Source organism: Hylobates moloch, unplaced genomic scaffold (genome assembly GCF_009828535.3).
Source record: "Hylobates moloch isolate HMO894 unplaced genomic scaffold, HMol_V3 SCAFFOLD_13, whole genome shotgun sequence".
Taxonomy (NCBI): domain Eukaryota; kingdom Metazoa; phylum Chordata; class Mammalia; order Primates; family Hylobatidae; genus Hylobates; species Hylobates moloch.
Genome location: NW_026652288.1, coordinates 80,998,335 through 81,021,230, shown reverse-complemented (window position 1 = coordinate 81,021,230; position 22,896 = coordinate 80,998,335). Strand labels below are relative to the sequence as shown.

At 38.7% G+C, this 22,896-nt stretch overlaps 1 protein-coding gene across 3 annotated transcripts in view; it reads right to left on the bottom strand.

Moving 5' to 3' along the window:
- Positions 1–4,793: 4,793 nt before the first annotated feature.
- SKIL (SKI like proto-oncogene) overlaps positions 4,794–22,896 on the bottom strand; it is a 38,217-nt gene continuing 20,114 nt past the window's right edge. For 2 of the 3 annotated variants that reach the window (XM_058426496.1, XM_058426495.1), the window contains 5 exons: positions 22,600–22,693; positions 18,840–19,072; positions 13,280–13,518; positions 12,484–12,708; positions 4,794–11,136 (listed from right to left, as the gene is read on the bottom strand). In XM_058426496.1, the coding sequence (XP_058282479.1) occupies positions 10,978–11,136; positions 12,484–12,708; positions 13,280–13,518; positions 18,840–19,072; positions 22,600–22,693 (950 nt within the window). In that variant the 3' untranslated portion in view covers positions 4,794–10,977. The remainder of the gene's footprint in view (positions 11,137–12,483; positions 12,709–13,279; positions 13,519–18,839; positions 19,073–22,599; positions 22,694–22,896) is intronic. The other variant, XM_058426497.1, reaches the window with a different exon arrangement.

Sequence of the window (22,896 nt, the reverse complement as noted above, 5' to 3'; positions counted from 1 at the left end):
AATAAACTTAACTAAGGAGGTGAAAGACCTGTACACTGAAAACTACAAAACATTAATGAAAGAAATTGAAAACACAATAAAATGAAAAATTATCCCACATTCATGGATTGGAAGAATTAGTATTGCTAAAATGTCCATACTACTGAAAGTGATCTACAGATTCAATGCAATCCCTATCAAAATTCCAATTACATTTTCCACAGAAAAGGAAAAAGAATCCTAAAATTTGTATGGAGCCACAAAAGATGCCAAATAGCCAAAGCAAAAAGATGCTGGAGGCATCACACTATCTGACTTCAAAATCTACCACAAAGCTATGGTAATCAAAACAGCATGATACTGGCACAAAAACAAACACATAGATCACTAAAAGAGAACAGAGAGCCTAGAAATAAATCCATGAATCTATGGTCAATAATTTTCAACAAAAATGTTAAGAACACACAATGGAGAAAGGATAAAATTAGACCTTTATCTCACACTTATACAAAAATCAACTCAAAATGGACTAAAGTCTTGAATATAAGACCTTAAGCCATAAAACTACTAGAACTCATAATGGAAAAGCTCCAGGACATTGGTCTGGGCTATGCTTTTTTGGATATGAACACAAAAGCACAGGCAACAAAAGCAAAAATAGACAAGTGAGATTATATCAAATGAAAAAGCTTCTGAACAGTCAAGGAAACCATCCGCAAAGTAACAAGCAACCCAGACCAAAAGAAAATATTTGCAGACCATACATTTGATAAATGATTAATATCCAAAATACACAAGAAACTCAAACAAAATAGCAAGAAAACAAATAATTTAATTTTTATTTATTTATTGTTTTTTCGAGACAGAGTCTAGCTCTGTCACCCAGGCTAGAGTGCAGTGGTGCAGTCTCAGCTCACTGCAACCTCTGCCTCCCCGGTTCAAGCAATTCTCCTGCCTCAGTCTTCCAAGTAGCTGGGACTACAGGCACGCACCACCATGCCCAGCTAATTTTTGTATTTTTAGTAGAGACAGAGTTTCACCATATTGGCGAGGCTGGTCTTGAACTCCTGACCTCAAGTAATATGCCCAGCTCAGCCTCTCAAAGTGTTGGGATTACAGGCATGAGCCACTGAGCCTGGCCTATTTATTATTTAGTTTGTTGAGACAGAGTCTTACTCTCTTACTCATGTTGGAGTGCAGTGGTGTGATCATGGTTTCACCGCAGTGTCAACTTCCCTGGGCTCAGGCGAAGGACTCTTTAGTAACTGGGACTATAGGTGCTTGCCAACATGCCTGGATAATTTTGTGCATTTGTATTTTTTGTAGAGATGGGGTTTCGCCATGTTGCTCAGGCTGGTCTTGAACTCCTGGGCTCAGGCGATCTGCCCACTCAGCCTCCCAAAGTGCTGGGATGACAGCGTGAGCCACCGTGTCAGGCCCAAATAACCTGATTTTAAAATGGGCAAAGGATCTAAAGATATTTATTAATAGAAGACATACACACCTGTTAGAATGGCTATTATCAAAAAGACAAAATATAAGTGTTAGGATGTGGAGGAAAAAAAAAACTTGCATACAGTTGGTAGAAATGTAAATTAGTACAGTCATTATGGCCAACAGTATAAAGAGTCTTCAAAAAATTAAAAATAGAACACCATGTGATACAGATATCCCACTACTGGGTATATACCAAAAAAATGAAATCAGTATGTCAAACAGTTATCTGTACTCCCATTCATTACAGCATTGATTTGCAATAGCCAAGATATGGATTCAACCAAAGTGTCCATCAATGGATGAATGGATAAAAACATGTAGTGGCTGGGCACAGTGGTTCACACCTGTAATCCTAGCGCTTTGGGAGGTCAAGGTGGGAGGATTGCTTGAGCTCAGGAGTTCAAGACCAACCTGGCCAACATAGGGAGACCCTGTCCCTACAAAAAAATTAAAAAATTAGTTGGGCATGGTTGCACATGCCTGTGATCACAGCTGTTCTGGAGGCTGAGGTGGGAGGATGACTGGGGCCCAGGAAGTCAAGGTTGTAGTGAGCCAGCAGAGCAAGACCCTGTATTGAGAGAAAGAAAAGAGAAAGAAAGAGAGAGAGAGAAAAAGAAAGAGAAACAAAGAAGGAAGGAAGGAAGGAAGGAAGGAAGGAAGGAAGGAAGGAAGGAAGGAAGGAAGGAAGGAAGGGAGGGAAAGAAAAGGAAAGAAGGAAGGAAGGAAGGAAGAAAGAAAGGAAGGAAGGAAGGAAGGAAGGAAGAAAGAAAGAAAGGAAAGAGAGAGAGAGAGAAAGAAAGAGAAAGAGAGGGAGAGGGAGGGAAGGAGGGAGGAAGAAGCGAGAAAGAGAAGGAAGGAAGGGAAAGAAGAAAGAAAAGAAAGAAAGAAAAAGAAAAAGAAAGGAAGGAAGGAAGAGAAAGAAAGAAAAGAAAGAAGAAAGAAAGAAGAAAGAAAGAAAGAAAGAAAGAAAGAAAGAAAGAAAGAAAGAAAGAAAGAAAGAAAGAAAGAAAGAAAAGAAAAGAAAAAGGGAAGGGAAGGGGAAGGAGGAGGGGGAGGGGGGAGGGGGAGGGAAGAGAAGGAAAGGGAAAGGAAGGGAAGGAGAAAATTGGGTATATGTAGCATATATACCAAATGGAATGTTATTCATTCTCGACAAAGGACAACCTGTCATTTTTCAACATGGATGAACCTGGAGCATATTATGGGGTGTTGTTGTTGTTGTTCTTTTTAGAGACAGAGTCTCACTCTGTCACCCAGGCTGGAGTGCAGTGGCGTGCAACCTCTGCCTCCCGGGTTCAAGGAATTCTCCTGCCTCAACCTCCCGAGTAACTGGATGGCGAGTACAGGCATGCACCACCACACCCAGCTAATTTTTTTTTTTGTATTTTTAGTAAAAATGGGGTTTTTAGTAGAAATGGGGTTTCACCATGTTGGCCAGGCTGGTCTCGAACTCCTGGCCTCAAGTGATCCACCCACCTCGGCCTCCCAAAGTGCTGAGATTACAGGCACGAGCCACTCTGCCTAGCCTAATTCCAGCACTTTGGGAGGCTGAAGTGGGCAGATCACCTGAGGTGAGGAGTTTGAGACCAGTCTGGCCAACATAGTGAAACCCTGTCTCTACTAAAAATACAAAAAAATAGCTGGGTGTGGTGGTGTGTGCCTGTAATCCCAGCTACTTGGGAGGCTGAGGCAGGAGAATCGTGTGAACCCAGGAGATGGAGGTTGCAGTGAGCCGAGATTGCGCCATTGCACTCCAGCCTGGGTGACAGTGTGGGACTCCATCTCAAAAAAATATAAAAATTAAAAATAAGGGATTAATATCCAGAATATATAAAGAATCCCTACAACTCAACAATAACAACAACAACAATTTTTTAAATGGGCAAAGGACTTGAATAGTTCTCCAAAAATACACAAAGCACATGGTGCTCAACATCATCAGTCACTAGAGAAATGCAAATGAAATAACACTTCACACCCAATATGATGGCTAATACTGGTAAAATGGAAAATAACATGTGTTGGCAAGGGTGTAGAGAAACTGTAACTGTCATGCATTCCTGGTGCGGATGAAAAATGAAGCAGTCCTGTGGAAAACTTATGTGGTTCTTCAAAAAGTTAAATATAGAATTACCATATGATCCAACAATTCTACTCCTAGGTATACATCCAAGAGAAAGCAGGGACTTAAGTAGATAACTGTAAACCAATGTTCATAGCAGCATTATTTGCAATAGGTAAAAGGTGCAAACAACGAAATTGTCAATCAACAGATGGATAAACAGAATGTGGTATAAACATGCAATGGAGTACTATTCAGCCATAAAAAGAAGTGAAATTCTGAGACATGAAACAACACGGATATATGTTGAAAATATCATGATCAATAAAACAAGCTAGACATAAAGGACAAGTATTTTTATTCCACTTACATACCTAGAATAGGCAAATTCATAGAGATGGAAAGTAGAAAAAAAGTTATCAGGGGCTGGAGAAGATATGCATTAGGGAGTTACTGTTTAATAGGTACAGAGCTTCTGTTTGGGATAATGAAAAAGTGCTGCAAACAATGGTGATAGTTGCCTAACACTGTGACTATATGTCATTGAATTGTACACTTAAAAACGGCTAAAATATTAAAGACTTACATGTTAGACCTAAAACCATAAAAACTCTAGAAGAAAACCTAGGCAATACCATTCAGGACATAGGCATGGGCAAGGACTTCATGTCTAAAACACCAAAAGCAATGGCAACAAAAGCCAGAGTTGGCAAATGGGATCTAATTAAACTAAAGAGCTTCTGCACAGCAAAAGAAACTACCATCAGAGTGAACAGGCAACCTACAGAATGGGAGAAAATTTTTGCAACCTACTCATCTGACAAACGGCTAATATCCAGAATCTACAATGAACTCAAACAAATTTACAAGAAAAAAACAAACAACCCCATCAAAAAGTGGGCGAAGGACATAACAGACACTTCGCAAAAGAAGACATTTATGCAGCCAAAAAACACATGAAAAAATGCTCATCATCACTGGCCATCAGAGAAATGCAAATCAAAACCACAATGAGATACCATCTCACACCAGTAAGAATGGCCATCATTAAAAAGTCAGCAAACAACAGGTGCTGGAGAGGATGTGGAGAAATAGGAACACTTTTACACTGTTGGTGGGACTGTAAACTAGTTCAACCATTGTGGAAGTCAGTGTGGCGATTCCTCAGGGATCTAGAACTAGAAATACCATTTGACCCAGCCATCCCATTACTGGGTATATACCCAAAGGATTATAAATCATGCTGCTATAAAGACACATGCACACGTATGTTTATTGCGGCACTATTCACAATAGCAAAGACTTGGAACCAACCCAAATGTCCAACAACGATAGACTGGATTAACAAAATGTGGCACATATACCCATGGAATACTATGCAGCCATAAAAAAAGATGAGTTCATGTCCTTTGTAGGGACATGGATGAAACTGGAAATCATCATTCTCAGTAAACTATCGCAAGGACAAAAAACCAAACACCACATGTTCTCACTCATAGGTGGGGATTGAACAATGAGAACACATGGACACAGGAAGGGGAACATCACACTCTGGGGATTGTTGTGGGGTGGAGGGAGGGGGGAGGGATAGCATTAGGAGATATACCTAATGCTAAATGACGAGTTAATGGGTGCAGCACACCAACATGGCACCTGGATACATATGTAACAAACCTGCACATTGTGCACGTACCCTAAAACTTAAAAGTATAATAATAAAATTTAAAAAGGCTAAAATAGTAAATTGTTGTGTATATCTCATCACACAAAAAAATTTAATTACAATTTAGAGGGTACTATAAATACTCTAAGTCCCTAATGATCCCTGCCTCCTGGTATTCAAACCCTACGTAAACTTGTCCTGTAATAAAACAGACAAAAGTGAGTGTGTGACTTACAGTCTGGGTCATAAAAAAATTGTGGCATGACGTTTTCTTCTGGATCACTCAATTGGGGTAAACTAGTCATGTCATGAACAGCTCCATGGACAGGTCCACATAGTGAGCAACTGAGCACCTTGTCAGCAACCATGTAAGTGAGCTCGGAGGCAAGTCCTTCAGTTCAATCCAGCTTTCAGACTTCAACCCTGGGTAACATCCTAAGTGCAACCTTACAAGAGCTCCTGAGCCGAAACAGCAAGCTAAATGTTCCTGGATTTTTTTTTTAATTGCCCTTATTGATAACACCATGATATAATTTATAAGTAGCTTGGGGTTTTTTATTTTTAGAGACAAGGTCTCACTCCGCTCACTCTTACCCAGGCTGGAGTGCAGTGGTGTGATTATGTAACAGCTCACCACAGCCTCAAACTGCTACTCCTGGGTTCAAGCGATCCTCCCACCCCAGCATTACCAAAGCACTGGGATTACAGGTAAGAGCCAGTGTGCCAGGCCATCTCCTGGATTTCTGACATTGCTAAATTTTGGGGTAATTTGTTATGCAGTAGATAACTTACGCCAGGGATTTAGTAAGGATGGTGAAAAAAAATGTTAAAGCTGAAGTCTAAAAATCATTAAAGAAAATAATCACACAATGCTGGTATTTTCATCACCTGAAATATTGCATAAAATTTCCTATTCTACAATAAAACACGTTTTTCAAGTTAGTGTGTAATGAATAATGTACTTTTTTTTTTTGAGACAGTTTTCACTTGTCACCCAGGCTGGAGCGCAATGGCACAATCCCAGCTCACTGCAACCTGTTTCCTGGGTTCAAGCAATTCTCCTGCCTCAGCCTCCCAAGTAGCTGGGATTACAAGCATGAGCCACCACGCCCAGCTAATTTTGTATTTTTAGTAGAGACAGCGTTTCACCATGTTGGCCAGGCTGATCTCAAACTCCTCACCTCAGGTGATTCGCCCGCCTTGGCCTCCCAAAGTGCTGGGATTACAGGCATAAGCCACCGCGCCCAGCCTACGAATAATAGACTTTAAAGGAACAAAGGAGAAAATGTCAATCTTAGGGAACAAGAAAGTTAAGCTCACACACGATACTGAAATAACTTGAATCAAATTTAATTGGCATTAAAAGTTTTTATTTAGAATTTGATCCACAATCTATACAAGTTATTTACAAGGCATGAAAATGGAAAACAGCACAAAATACAATTGAGGTATAAGCTCAGAGCACAGTATGTCATGTTTCAATAAATATAATTCAAAATTTGTAAACTAGGTGACCAGATACATGAGTCTTATTTTTAGTAAAACCATATAAAATATTTATTTCATGTGAGGTAGAGGACAGTTTTCTGTGTCATGTAATGCAACCAACAACAGCAACTTTAACCATAAAACTGTACATCATTGGCAAAATTTTTAAATTTAATTATGGTCAATGTAGCCAAATATTTGTTTCAACAGTTGCAGAACAGATATTTCATTTACTGCCTTCACAGATCGGAAATTCAAAAGTAATTTAAGACTACTATGTTGGCTTAAAATTATCAGGATAAACAAATACTTCTAACAGGATAGTAAAAACAAGTAAAATTTTATTTCTCATAAACTAACTTCTCAAAAGATGTCCTACATTTAGCAACTGTTTTCTAGGACATGTTTACTAGAACTACTTTAAGTACGCTGTGCTTTCTTTTCAAGTGAGGTATCTATATTGAGGAAAAAAATCTTATAAATTCCTTTTACATTAAACTACTTTAATAGACTATTTTGTTTTCTGGGCTGAATTTTTAAATTTGTTTTTTACATTTGATCACTTTCTAATTCAAAAATTGTAGCACTACATAAGACATTTAATTCTATTACTAAATAGGCTCCAAATTACATTATACAGTTTAGAAGCCATTTCAATGAAAGGATTTACAAAAAAAAAAAAAAAAAAAACTGTCCTTTTAAATGAAATGCAATATAAAATACTAATATGCTTTTCTTCCCAAAGTGGAAATGCTTAAGTACCCTATACTAGAAAAAAAAAAAAAATTAGGCTGTTTATTCAATTCCACAATGTATAATACAGCAGTTATATGTCCCTTATTGCTGACAGCTTCGATAAAAACTATTAATAAGTAGTTCCAAGCACAGAAACAGATGTACAGTATGAGCACAATTTTTCTTTATATTAATTTTTAATGTCCTATCATGTGGATTAAATGCATAAAGGGCAAATAAAAATGAGGAATCTTCCCTAAGTAATCAAAACATATGTCTTATTGAGAAGAAAATTTAGAAGCTGATTAAAATCCTTCAGCACTAGCTTTGCAATTAATTCTGGAGAAATACCTTGACACATCTTATAGTACTTGAGTTTCCTTATAACTTTACCTTCCTTCAAACAGAAGCTACCTATGTGCAAATAAACTGGTTGTTCTGTCAGGACTTCTAAAAGATATGGATAACCCGCAAATATATACTTTATTTCACCTACTTTAATAGCTGCTTTACAATTCACTATGTACAAATGATTTTATATCTTAACTGGTAATATATTAAGTATGTTATAAAATTAGTTCAAGAAGCATAAAACACCCTAACTCTCATGAACACAGAAATTCAAGCAAAAGAATATGCTTAAACAAAAACTAAAGCACACAGCAAATGTAAATTGTTGGTCAAATCTTTTCATAGTGTTATAAGTTACATTTGTGAAATTGTGAAATTTAGGGTAGTTGAAGAGCTTCCTCAGCAAGAGTTTTTACATTTATTACCTTTATAGAGTAGGTATACTTTTCTCATAAAGTTTAGCCTACAGAAACTATTGCCACCCAAATTAAACATCACCCAAGCTAATATTCTTTCTTCCTTCTAAAGATGAGCTAGCAAAACTTTTTATAGGCTGTCCCTTTAATGCAGCTTTTTAGAGTAAACATTTTTACATTTTTTCTAAAAAGAATTATTTTTTGAAGTCTGAGGAAAAATCTGCTTGCATAGTGAATTTGGCACGCAAAAAGTAACAACAAATCAAACTTTAAGCTGGCAACCAACACACAAAATAAGCATGCAAAGAATAGAATAAGTTTTATATGGATAAGATATTTTAGCCAACGCCACTTATAAGGTATTACAAAATCTCTATATTGTTTTCAAGCTATGTGGTGCAGTTTAAAGTTACTTTTAACAATAATACGTATATTTACAATTGACTTAAAAAACTATTTTCAAGGAAGTTAGACAGAAACCTATGGCACATCAACGCATCTTCTGAAAAATGAAGATGATACAATGTCATGTGGCAAGTTTTCAATATGTGAAGGACTAGAAAAAATATTTCCTTACTCAATTCTGAATTACAAGTTCATAATAATTTAATGGTGTTTCAGCACTGCTTAAAATTTTCAAATAACATATTTCAAGGATTAAGCAATTTATTTTAGAAGTTTTGAGTTAAACAAATTAGTTTTATCATTTTCTAGGTAACATAAAGCAGAAAGGTTCCAAGTGAATTAGAAATATAAATGAAATTATAGGTGTTTGAGTTTGTCTTCCAAAAAGCTGAGCTGTGACACAAATAGTTCAAAATTAAAATAAAACTATATCATAAATATCTGTTCTTTCTCCAGATCTAAATAGATTGTATTGGGAGAATATGTCATTTTAAATATTTGTTTCTAAAAATTAGTCGGGCGTGGTGGCCGGCGCCTGTAGTCCCAGCTACTCGGGAGGCTGAGGCAGGAGAATGGCGTGAACCCAGGAGGCGGAGCTTTGCAGTGAGCCGAGACTGTGCCACTGCACTCCAGCCTGGGAGACAGCGAGCCTCTGTCTCAAAAAGAAAAAAAAAAGAAAAATTTGTTTCTACATGTGATTTTAATATTTGTTCCTCCTTCAGAAGATTCCAAGATTCAACAAATTAAATTAGTCTTAATATAGCAAAATTTAAATGGAAGATACAAAACACACGTTTAGCTTATACTCAATTTAGTAAATAAATTACATTTGGGGAAGTACAAAATTCTTTTTGGATACGTGCTATTAAGCAAAATATGAAAATAACTGGTTAAATGACAACCTAGTGATTTTTTCTACATCATTAGATTATCTACCTTCTATGCTGGAAATAGAATATAACCTTAACCCTAGCTAATTTATTTTAAAATAAATATAGCTCTCTGAAGTAATTTCATACATAGTATCTTATAAGAGAACATGAAAAACATTTATTATCCCATAAAATCCATGGGGTAATAATGTCAATTAATGACAGTTTCAGGAAACTTCCTTTAAAAACAGATCTGTGAATTTTACCTAATATATTTTGAGCCAAGAATTAACAAATATGAAATTTGCCATTAGAGAATGACAGACTTTTCTGTGCAAAAAAAAAGTGCAGAAGATGTTGTCCCTCCCGAAACTATGGAATTCCTTTATCTTCTAAAACTTATCTGAAAATCTTTTAGTAGCAGGTAACTAAACTGTCCTATATGCACCTATCATGTACTATCAGTTGACTGTAAATTCCTGATTTTGATATTAAGTAGTAATTGAAAATGGTCCATTCGTGCAAATTTTGGTAAGACAACATTTAAACATACAGAAGTCCAAAATATCCTTCAAGGTGTTTAACATTTTACAACTTAAAGGAAAACAAGTCCATTATATAAATTTTAGTAAGACTCATAACTACATGTAAAAACTGTACAGGAGGATTATAGATTGTATAGAAACTGATACACAACAATGGTATCAGTTTTTCTCAAGAACATTAATATTTTCACACCACTACTAACAACACAAACAAAAGTTCAGAAATTATTATTTTATTTTTGAAAAGTTGCTGCTTAAAAAAAATCTAACTATAACCACATTTAAACTGAAAAACAAATTACAACTGCTTCTTCTGTTTAGCAGCAGCGCATAACAACAGATTATTCTTCCCCACTGTGCTCATGGGGTATGCTATAACCTCAATAAAATCCTCCTAGGGTACACATTAAAAAGAAGAGAACTGGTGGAAATTCATTCCACAATCTGAACAAAGTAAAAGTAAATTTGGTGTATGTTAATGAGTATACTATATCAACTTAGAAAAATCGTGTTAATGAGAAAAGGGGAGATTCAACTCCTTGAGCAGCTCTATATACTTAAAATATAAAGCCACCATTGTATCTAAAATTGAGTCTGAAATATGGATAACAAAATTGACCACAGCTATTTTCCATCACATATTGCAGCTTTTAAAAAGTACACAATTATTAAGTTTGCATTAGAAATATAAGCAGATTACCTACTAGTTGAAACCATATAGTATTGTTACTAAGCTGATTTTTTTAAAAAAGTACAAAGAAACATACATTTTCATTCATTTGGAAAATGTAAAAATTTAAGTACTAATATATAATCTCTTCACTTTCTCTGATCTACAAACGGATAGAATGCCTAGTTATCTTCATGCAGATAAATTCTTCAGAATTCAATTACCAAAGCAAGCAACAAACAAACAAACAAAAAAACTTGTCAATAATACACAGATGAATCTCTTTAACAGTTTCTATTCTTTAGCAGTCTTTGATGATTTCTGAATTTGCAGCTTTAGCTCTTTTATCATCATCTCTAACTTCTGTCTTGCTTCCCGTTCCTGTCTGAGTTCATCTTGGAGTTCTTGCCTATCAGCCTCAGCATGGTCCAATCTCTGTCTCAGTTCTGCCAACTATGTGATTTAAAAGGCACTATCAATTTTAATTGTTTTGTTTTTCCATTTAATCCTCATATCATAGAAAAAACCTATTTTCAAATTACTTTTTACAAAACTATTTCATGTATACTAAATCCATTAAGAATCTAATACTATTAATTTGACATCTGACAGGACACTAAATTTAAGAAAAAGCAAAGGAACAAGAGGAACACATCCAGCATGTTCATTATGCCCTATACTTTACTATACCGCTCATCACAGCCTGCTCACGTTAGTTATTTGTTCATGTTCCTTAAATTGTGAGATTCTATTAACAAGAGAATTGCTTATTTTTCTCCAGTGCTTTTGAACATAACAGGCAACAGTTCCTGTTTGTTAATTTGTAGATTTGAAAGCTCATATACTACATTAAAATAATATAACATATAATATTCAGAGGGCTAGAGATTAACAATATTAAAATAATATAACATATAATATTCAGAGGGCTAGAGATTAGCAATTTAGGTAACTAAACTGCAGTAACCCGATAAAAATTTAAACTAATAAAAGCAACAAACATCAAAATAATCATCTTGGGCCAGGCGCAGTGGCTCACGCCTGTAATCCCAGCACTTTGGGAGGCCGAGGCGGGCGGATCACGAGGTCAGGAGATCGAGACCATCCTGGCTAACACAGTGAAACCCCGTCTCTACTAAAAATACAAAAAATTAGCCGGGCGAGGTGGCGGGTACCTGTAGTCCCAGCTACTCGGGAGGCTGAGGCAGAAGAATGGCGCGAACCCTGGGGGCAGAGCCTGCAGTGAGCCGAGATCGCGCCACTGCACTCCAGCCTGGGCGACAGCGAGACTCTGTCTCAAAAATAAAATAAAATAAAATAAAAACAAAATAATCATCTTGGACAATACAGCATAAAGCTATGTTTAACAGAATTATCTATTTTGAAATCTAGCTTAGTAAACTGAGCTTGACAAAAAGTAATTCCTTTATTAGAGAAGTAACAATGGCCAGGTGCAGTGACTCATGCTTGTAATCCCAGCATTTTGGGAGGCTGAAGTGGGCAGATCACGAGGTCAGGAGTTCGAGACCAGACTGACCAACATGGTGAAACCCTGTCTCTACTAAAAAGTACAAAATTTAGCCGGGCATAGTGTCGCACGCCTGTAATCCCAGCTACAGTCAGGAGGCTGAGGCAGGAGAATTGCTTGAACCCAGGAGGCAGAGGTTGTGGGAAGCTGAGATTGTGCCACTGCACTCCAGCCCGGGCGACAGAGCAGTCTCTGTCTCAAAAAAAAAAGAGAGAAGTAACAGTTTCCATTTCCATGCTGAAAGGGACCATTATACAAACAGTAATTCTTACCTGTCCTGCATATTCAGCCTCTTTGTCTTTTTCTAAATTTGAGTCACAGGTACATTTTTGCTTCATTATCTGCTCCAATTTTTTCTCTAAGTCTTTCTGTTCAACATAAAATTCTTCCATTCTTTGAGCATGTTCATTCTGCAAAGATTCAAGCTCTTTCTGTAAATTCTGCTGTTCTTCAGTGAGTTCCTTCATAGATTTTGAACTACTCAACATTTTTACTTCCTGTAATGTAAAGAATCACAATACAATTTTTACTTTATTTTCACCATGTTAAAATTTTCAGTTCTGGAAAATATAGCACAGAAAATACCTAAAATTCAGCTATCATTATCAGTTCTATATAAAGGTAATTATTTTATAAAACTATTTTCTCAAAAAATTTTGAAGTATATTAAAATTGCTTATCAGTATAAAACAATAATCTTAAGTACATTTGTAGCATCTCATCTTGACTTTTCTTACTAAGAATATACAAGGGGGCTGGGCGTGGTGGCTCATGCCTGTAATCTCAGCACTTTGGGAGGCCAAGGCTGGTGGATCACAAGGTCAAAAGTTCAAGCCTGGCCAACATGGAGAAACCCCATCTCTACTAAGAATACAAAATTTAGCCAGGCATGGTGGCACGTGCCTGTAATCCCAGCTACTCGGAAAGCTAAGGCAGAAGAATTGCTTAAAACTGTGAGGCGAAGGTTGCAGTGAGCTGAGATTGCGCCACTGCACTCCAGCCTGGGTGACAGAGCAACATACAAAAGTATCTTTTCATAATGGACTATCATTTAGATAATAATTTTACCATCTGAAGTTGTTGCTTCTTTTGCAAAATTAAGTTTAGTTTTTCCTGTTGTTTTAAATAAGTTCTCATTACTTCTTCCATGATTTTTCCCTTATCATCCTCACAAATGACATCTTTCACAAGAAGCGGAGATGAGGCAGCAGCAAGGCCAATTCCCACTTTGTTTATGTCTCTGACTAAGTTGCAAGCGGCAGACTCAGATTTCCTTTTACTTGTAGAATTATTTGAGATTGACGCATCTTGGAGAGAAAAAAATCAAGTAACAAAGTATGAGTATCACTCCATTAAAAAATCACTAGAACAATCCATAAATGTAATTTTTAAAACATTTCATTTATAAATTAGGCCAAAACAAATAAAATAGGAATAAATTTAACAAAAGCAGTGCAAGTACAATGAAAACTACAAAACATCACTAAAAGAAATTTAAGACCTGAATACATGGAAAGACATCCCAGATTCATGGATTGGAAGACTTAATATTGTTAAGACAGTAATAGTCTCCAAATTGATGTACTTATTCAGTGCAATCCCTATCAAAATCCCCACTGGATTTTTTGCAGAAATTGAAAAGCAGATTCTAAAATTCATATGGAAATGCAACAAACCCAAAATAGACAAAATAATCTTGAAAAAGGATAACAAAGTTGAAAGACTCACAATTCCCAATTTCAAAGCTTACTACAAAGCTACAGAAATCAAGACTGTGTAATATGACTTAAAGATAGACATACAGATCAGTAGAACAGAATTCAGAGTCCAGAAATTTAAAAAACTCATACTTTATAAGGCAATTGTTGTTGACAAAGGTGCCAAAGCAATTCAATCACAAAAGAGTAATCTTTTCTGGCCAGGCGCGGTGGCTCACGCCTGTAATCCCAGCACTTTGGGAGGCCGAGACGGGCAGATCACGACGTCAGGAGATTGAGACCATCCTGGCTAACATGGTGAAACCCTGTCTCTACTAAAAAATACAAAAAATTTGCCAGGCGTGGTGGCGGGCGCCTGTAGTCCCAGCTACTCAGGAGGCTGAGGCAGGAGAATGGCGTGAACCCGGGAGGCGGAGCTTGCAGTGAGCCGAGATAGCGCCACTGCACTCTAGCCTGGGTAACCGAGCGAGACTCCGTCTCAAAAAAAAAAAAAAAAAAAAAGGAAAGAATAATCTTTTCAACATACGGACAACTATATCCACCTGCAAAAGAATAAGGCTGCACCTTATACTGTATACAAAAATTAACTCTAAATTGATCAAAGACCTAAATGTAAAAGCTACAACCCTTAAACATAAATTTATTGGCTGGATGTGGTAGCTCACGCCTAAAATCCCAGCACTTTGGGAGGCCGAGACAGGTGGATTGCCTGAGGTCAGGAGCTTGCCACCAGCCTGACCAACATGGTAAAACTCTGTCTCTACTAAAAATACAAAAAAATTAGCCAGGCATGGTGGCACGCACCTGTAATCCCAGCTACTCAGGAGGCTGAGACAGAAAAATTGGTTGAACCCAGGAGGCAGAGGTTGCAGTGAGCTGAGATGGCACCACTGTACTGCAGTCTGGGCAACAGAGTGAGACTCTGTCTCAAAAATAAATAAATAAATAAATAAATAAATATTTCTTGGAATTGGGATTAGGCAATAGTTTCTTAGATATGATACCTAAAACAAGAAAAAAATAGATAAATTGGACGTAATAAACATTTAAAACTTTTGTGCTTCAAAGAACACTAACACGGCCAAGCACGGTGGCTCACACCAGTAATCCCAACACTTTGGGAGGCCAAGGCAGGTGGATTGCTTGAGCTCACGAGTTTGAGACCACCCTCAACATGGCAAAACCCCAACTCCACCAAAAATACAAAAATTAGCCGAGCAGGCCGGGCACAGTGGCTCACGCTTGTAATCCCAGCACTTTGGGAGGCCGAGGCGGGCGGATCACAAGGTCAGGAGATCGAGACCACGGTGAAACCCCGTCTCTACTAAAAATACAAAAAATTAGCCGGGCGTGGTAGCGGGTGCCTATAGTCCCAGCTACTCAGAGAGACTGAGGCAGGAGAATGGCATGAACCCGGGAGGCGGAGCTTGCAGTGAGCTGAGATTGCGCCACTGCACTCCAGCCTGGGTGACAGAGCGAGACTCCTTCTCAAAAAAAAAAAATGAGCCGAGCATGGTGGTACATCTCGTAGTCCCAGCTACTTGGGAGGCTGAGGTGAAAGGATGCATTGAGCACAGGAGGTAGAGGTTGCAGTGAGCCGAGCTGAGGTGATACAGCCAGACTTTGTCTCAGGAAAAAAAAAAGAACACTAACAAGAAAGTAAAAAGAAAACAGCATGGTAAATCAAATATCTCATAAGGTATCCAGAATATATAAAGAACTCTTACAACTCAATAGTAAAACGACAACCTAGCATTAAAATAGCCAAAAGATCTGAATAGACATTTCTCCAAAGATATGCAATGTCCAAGAAAAACATGAAAAGATACTCAATATCATCATTCACTGAGAAATTGCAAATTAAAACCATGAAATACCACTTCACAACCACTAGGATGGCTATATTCAAAAGACAAACAATAACAAGTATTGACAAAGATAAGCAAAAGTTGAAACTCCCAAGCTACCACAGGAATGTAAAATGGTGCAACTGTTTTCAAAAAGTTTGGCAGTTCCTCAAAACATTAAACATAATTACCACATGACCTAGCAATTTCACTCCTAAATATATACCAAAAAAACCTGAAATATAGTTCCACACTTAAACTTCTACACAAGTATTTGTAGCAGCATTATTCTTAATTGCCAAAAAGTAGACCCAATGCAAATGTCCACCAACTGACGAAGGGATAAACAAAATGTGGTATATCCACATAATGGAATCTTATCAGGCCATAAAAAGAAGTACTGGTACATGCAACAACATGGACTGTGAAAACATTATCCTTCATGAAAGAAGCATAAGCTTTTTGACCAGACATGAAAAGCCACATATTGTACAATTCCTTTTATATGAAATGTCCAGAATAAGCAAATCCATAGAGATAGAAAATAGATTAGTGGTTGCCAGAGGCTTTGAGAAAGGGAGAATCAGGGAGTGACTCCTAATGGATTATAGGGTTAATTTTTGGAGGGATGAAAACATGGGCCGAGGTGGGTGGATCACCTAAGGTCAGGAGTTCAAGACCAGCCTGACCAACATGGTGAAAACCCTGTCTCTACTAATAATACAAAAAAATTAGCCAGGCATGGTGACGCACGCCTGTAATCCCACCTACTCAGGAGGCTGAGGCAGGAGAATCACTTGAACCCGGGAGGCAGAGCTTGCAGTGAGCCGAGATCACCCCACTGCACTCCAGCCTGGGCAACAAGAGCGAAACTCCATCTTAAAAAAAAAAAAGAAAGAAAAGAAAACATTATGGAACTAAATTAGCTGTGATGGTTGCACAACTTTGTGAATGTATTAAAAACCACTGAACTGTAGGCTTTAAAAGGGTAAATTTTATGGTATATAAATTATCTCAATAATTTTTTAGCAGTCATTAGAATTTAAGAAATAAAATACAATGCAAATATGGCATAATAGTCATTACTAATTTTTGTTTACCATATTTAAATCCAAAGAAAACTGAGTTTTAAAAATCTCAAAATTGGCCAGGCATGGTGGCTCACATCTGTAATCCCAACGCTTTAGGAGGTCAAGGCAGGAGGATCACTTGAGGCTAAAAGCTTAATGCCAGCCTGAGCAATACAGTGAGACCCTGTCTCTACAAAAAAATGAAAAAATGAGGCAGGCGCAGTGACACATGCCTGTAGTCCTAGCTACTAGGGAGGCTGAGGTGCAAGGACTATGAGCCCAGCAATTTGAAGCTGCGGTGAGCTATGAATGCGTCACTGTACTCCACCAGCCTAGAGCAACAGAGTGAGACTCTGTCTCTAAAAAAGAAAAACAAAACAAAAAACCCTCAAAATTAATGTATAGAAAATCCCCGGCCAGGCGCGGTGGCTCACGCCTGTGATCCCGGCACTTTGGGAGGCCAAGGCGGGCGGATCACCTGAGGTCGGGAGTTCGAGACCAGCCTGACCAACATGGAAAAACCCCATCTCTACTAAAAATACAAAATTAGCCGGGCATGGTGGTGCATGCCTGTAATCCCAGCTACTCGGGAGGCTGAGGCAGGAGAATCACTTGAACTCAGGAGGCGGAGGTTGCAGTGAGCCGAGATCACACCATTGCACTCTAGCCTGGAAAACAAGAGCGAAACTCTGTCTCCAAAAAAAAAAAAGAAAAAAGAAAACCCCCAAGAATCAGCCAGGCGTGGTGGCTCACGCCTGGAATCCCAGGACTTTGGGAGGCCGAGGCGGGCGGATCACCTGAGGTCAGGAGTTCGAGACCAGCCTGACCAACATGGAGAAAACCCATCTCTACTAAAAATACAAAATTAGCTGGGTGTGGTGGCACATGCCTGTAATCCCAGCTACTCAGGAGGCTGAGGCGGGAGAATGTGGGAGGCAGAGGTTGCAGTGAGCTGAGATCTCACCAAAGAAAAGAAAACCCCCAAGAATCTCAATTCTCTATAAAAACTTACATAAATAGAGGACCCTCCAACTGTTCCAAGGCAGCTAAAATAACTGTCACACTGCCTAATCACTAAGCAAAGCTATGTTCCTATATGGATGGTAACACAGGCAATATCTGCAGACATGTCTCATTTAATCCACAGTATTTTAAAAGGCATGGTAAGTAACCAGCTATTTTTCTTTTAAATGACCAGTCAATATTCCACATTTTATGCTATATGCCTGGCCCCCAGAGCTTTCAATCCTTGCTTTATTCCATAACTAAGCTTCCTTGAGTTCTATACCTAACTACTCTTACTTACATAATACTTCTTATTATTAAATGGTGTCTCAGTTCATGGCAAATTAGAAAGAAAAATAAAGGTTGGGTGCGGTGGCTCACACCCGTAATCCCAACACTTTGAGAGGCCGAGGCAGGAGGATCACTTGAGCCCAGGAGTTCAAGACCAGCTTGAGCAACATAGCAAGACCATCTCTGCAAAAAAAAAAAAAATTTTTTTTTTTAAACTAGCCAGGCACAGTGGTGTGTGCCTCTGGTCCCAGCCACTAGGGAGGGTGAGGTGGGAGGATCGCTTGAGCCAAAAGGCTGAGGCTGCAGTGACCGTGATCTCACCACTGCACTCCTGCCTAGGCGATAGACTCTGTCACAAAAAAAGAAAAAAAAAAGGAGGAAAGAAAAACAAGGATCTCCTGAAGACTGACAGCAAATAAAAGGTAGGAAGGGAAAAAAATTCAGACAAAAATAACTTGCAGTCTGAGGCCAGGTAGCCTATCTGTATCTATCTCAGTCTCCTAAGCTATCACCACACTAGAAAATTATAGCAACTGAGATTAAAATAAATCACCCAGAGTTTTGAAGGGTAGCATTTTTAAAGGTAAAAGCTCCAATTATCTGAAAATTTAGCTTAAACAAAAAGCCTGTTTGAAAATGCTGAATAAATGTGTTCGTTAGATATTTAATTTTAGAAAGATAATCTCTGAATACTTACCTAAACGGCTACATAATTCTCTACTTGTTTTTAAATCCATTTTCTCCTGTTCCTCAAGTGAAACATCTGGATAAGACACTGTTTTTTGAAGTTTACCACTACTGTGAGCCTTCTCTGACTGTCTTGATATGGACTTACTTGCCTCTGTCTTTGTCAGCTCTTTAGACTGGGATACAGCAGAAGTAAGTGACACATTTGGGGCAACCACTTTATCACACATGTATAAGTAGTAGCTGAAAACAAGTAAAAGCGAAACAAGACATATATTACATATTATGATTAAGTAAAAATCAAATACGTAACATGCATTTCTGTGGTTAAACCTTTTTTTTAACCAAAACAGACAATATTACAGCTCAGAAAATAAAGGTCACAGTAAAGAATTCTTAGGAAAAAAATCAACACTTTAGGCATTACAAACAAAATTATAAGGGATTTCTTGTTAGTTTGCAAGTAACCCAGGCTGGAGTATAGTGGTGTGATCATGGCTCACTGTAACCTCTAACTCCTGGGTTCAAGCAATCTTCCTGCCTCAGCATCCCAGGTAGCTGGGACCACACATACCCATTTTGTTTTGTTTTTTTACAGATAGGGTCTTGCTATGCTGCCAAGTTGGTCTTGAACTCCTGGGCTCAAGTGATATGCTCCCACCTCCAACTCCCAAAGCACTAGGATTACAGGCATAAGCAACCATAACCAGCTTGCAAGTAATCACGGGTTTTTTTTTTTCTTTTTTTTTTTTTGGCAAGTAATTTCTTAGCACTAAAAAGATACACAGAAAGAAAATCACAGGCTCTTCTCCTTCCCTCAAAACCACCTGAGAACTAAAAGCATTAAGGACTTTATACAGCTGTGTAACAACTCTGAGCAGGTAAGTTTTACTCCAGAAAAAGAATAATCTATAACTACTTTGGAGGACTTTATCTTGCCCACCACCCTTCCAAAGCAGGGAATCTTGGCTCTTTGCTTTGGTGAGGCTGCTTCAGTGACAGACTGCAAGGCTATGTCCTGACTCACAGGAGGCTGAATGAGGAGCTCCCAGGGCTCTTCTTATATACCTCAGAGAGAGAGCTCTGAATGTCGCCCAGCTACTGGGCAGTTCTTGCATCAAACCCCACTGAGCAATCTTCTTGAAATACTTCACTACTCCCTACTCATTTGACAAAATGGCAATAATAAATTATGCAAAACTAAGATAGAAGAGATTACCAATTTTGATCAAAACTCACATAAAATTGCCCAGTAGACTCATCTGAGAAGCTCATGGGACAAACAAATTTCAGCTAGATATTTAAGTACCATATTTGTAACTATATTCTGAGTAACACTTAGCAAAAAGATGTAACCATTTAAGACTTGACACTCTATCCCCTGAACTCCAGACAATCTCCTCTTACATTTCATTTTCTTTGTACAAGACATCTATATTGTTCCCCTTTGTTAATAACATACATTTTTGAGCCAAAATCTCAGTTTTCTGACAGGACAAGAAAATTGACAGGTTTAATAGTGCTCAAAAGCCAGGAGCGGTGGCTCACGCTTCTAATCCCAGCACTTTGGGAGGCCGAGGCGGGCGGATCACGAGGTCAGGAGATCGAGACCACGGTGAAACCCCGTCTCTACTAAAAATACAAAAAAAAAAAATTAGCTCGGCCTGGTGGTGGGTGCCTGTAGTCCCAGCTACTCGGGAGGCTGAGGCAGGAGAATGGCGTGAACCCGGGAGGCGGAGCTTACAGTGAGCCGAGATTGCGCCACTGCACTCCAGCCTGGGCGAGAGCAAGACTCCGTCTCAAAAAAAAAAAAAAAAAATAGTGCTCAAAAGACTTACTGCAAATACAACAGGTAAAGTAGTGATTGTACAAATGTAAATAAGACTTGGTCTCCTTATCACCATACTTGGAGGGAATACAGATTTACACTAGTAGAAAAAAATCTAGGACTCAACAACAAAAACTTATAATCTAGGGTGCACATCTATTGAAAAAGTAAAACTCTGATTTTGAGAAGTGTGGTTATTAAGAAAGCTCTTAAGTTTCAAAAGAATTTCTTTTTAAAATATCAAAGTTGCAGGCCGGGTGCAGTGGCTCATACCTGTAATTCCAGCACTTTGGGAGGCCGATGGCAGGTGGATCACTTGAGGTCAGGAGTTCGAGACCAGCCTGGCCAACAAGGTGAAACCTGGTCTCTACTAAAAATACAAAAATTAGCTGGGCGTAGTGGCGGGTGCCTGTAATCCCAGCTACTCAGGAGGCTGAGGCAGGAGAAATGCTTGAACCTGGGAGGCAGAGGTTGCAGTGAGCCGAGATCGTACCATTGCACTCCAGCCTGGGCAACAGAGCGAGACTCTGTCTCAAAAAAAAAAAAAAAAAAAAAATTGAAGTTGCGGCTAGGGGCGGTGGCTCACACCTGTAATCTTAGCAGCACTTTGGGAGGCCGCGGCTGGCAGATCACCTGAGGTCAGGAGTTCAAAACCAGCCAGGCCAACATAGTGAAACCCCGTCTCTACTAAAAATACAAAAAAATTAGCCGGGAGTGGCAGCCGGCGCTCAGGCTCAGCTACAGGATGCCACGGCAGGAGAACTGCTTGAACCTGGGAGGCAGAGGTTGCAGTGAGCCAAGATCCTGCCACTGTACTCCAGTCTGGGTAACACAGTGAGACTTTGTCTCAAAAAAAAAAAAAAAAAAAAAAAAATCAAAGTTGCACACCAAACTCTTAAAGAGTTGGTTTACCTCTTGAAGAAAAGTAAGAAATTAAAGGAGAACTTCCATTTTTCACTTAAGGGCAAAAAGAAAATGACCTGTTTCTAGAAAACACATTGAAACACATAGTAAAGGTTATTTCAAATATTCAGTGCAATTTACAATTCACTTCATTTTAGATTCTTTCTTTGAAATTTTTTCTAATAAGAGTGACTAAATATAATTCACCTACCATTTCCCTATAATGATAAATAGAAACAAAAAATACATTAAATTCCAATGTACTTATTTACAAATAATTCTGAATTTTCTTTTTTTCTTTTTTTTTTTTGAGACAGTTTCGTTCTGACGCCCAGGCTGGAGCGCAATGGTGCAATCTCGGCTCACTGCAAGCTCCGCCTCCCAGGTTCAAGCAATTCTCTAAGTCCCGAGTAGCTGGGACTGCAGGTGCCTGCCACCACACCCGGCTAATCTTTTTGCATTTTTAGTAGAGACGGGGTTTCACTGTGTTAGCCAGGATGGTCTTGATCTCCTGACCTCGTGATCCACCCACTTCGGCCTCCCAAGGTGCTGGGATTACAAGCGTGAGCCACTGCGCCTGGCCTAATTTTGAATTTTCAAAGACAATCTATGATTAACAAGAAAGCCTGAAAATAAAGAAATAAATTCCTGGTCAGGCACAGTGGCTCACGCCTGTAATCCCTGCATTTTGGGAGGCTGAGGCAGGCGGATCACCTGAGGTCAGGAGTTCGAGACCAGCCTGGCCAACACCGTGAAACCCCGTCTATACTAAAACTACAAAAATTAGCTGGGCGTGGTGCTGTGAGCCTGTAGTCCCCACTACTCGGGAGGCTGAGGCAGGAGAATCGCTTGAATCCGTGAGTCGGAGGTTGCAGTGAGCCGAGATCGCGCCACTGCACTCCAGCCTGGGTAACAGAGCAAGACTGTCTCAAAAAAAAAAAAAGAAAGAATTAAATTCCCACGTCCTAGAATAGTGCATGGCATATGGTTGTTGAATGAAGAAATGAATGAACAAACGAACAAATAAATACCAACTCACCTGGGGTGTAAAAATGAATGTGTCTGAGAAACATGGTCACCTTCCTGCTTTATAACAGGGTACCATGACTGTAATTCCATTCCTGATGGTGCATCTGTCTGCAGAAAAACATGGAAGGGAAACATTTATTGAAGGAAAACTGTGAAGGTTAATTTTATGTGTCAACCTGACTGGGCCACTGGGTAAAGACAATTAACATTATTTAAGAGTCATCATGCCAGGCATAGTGGTTCACACCTGTATTCCCAGCACTTTGGGAGGCAGAGTGGGGAAGATTCCTTGAGCCCTGGAGTCGTC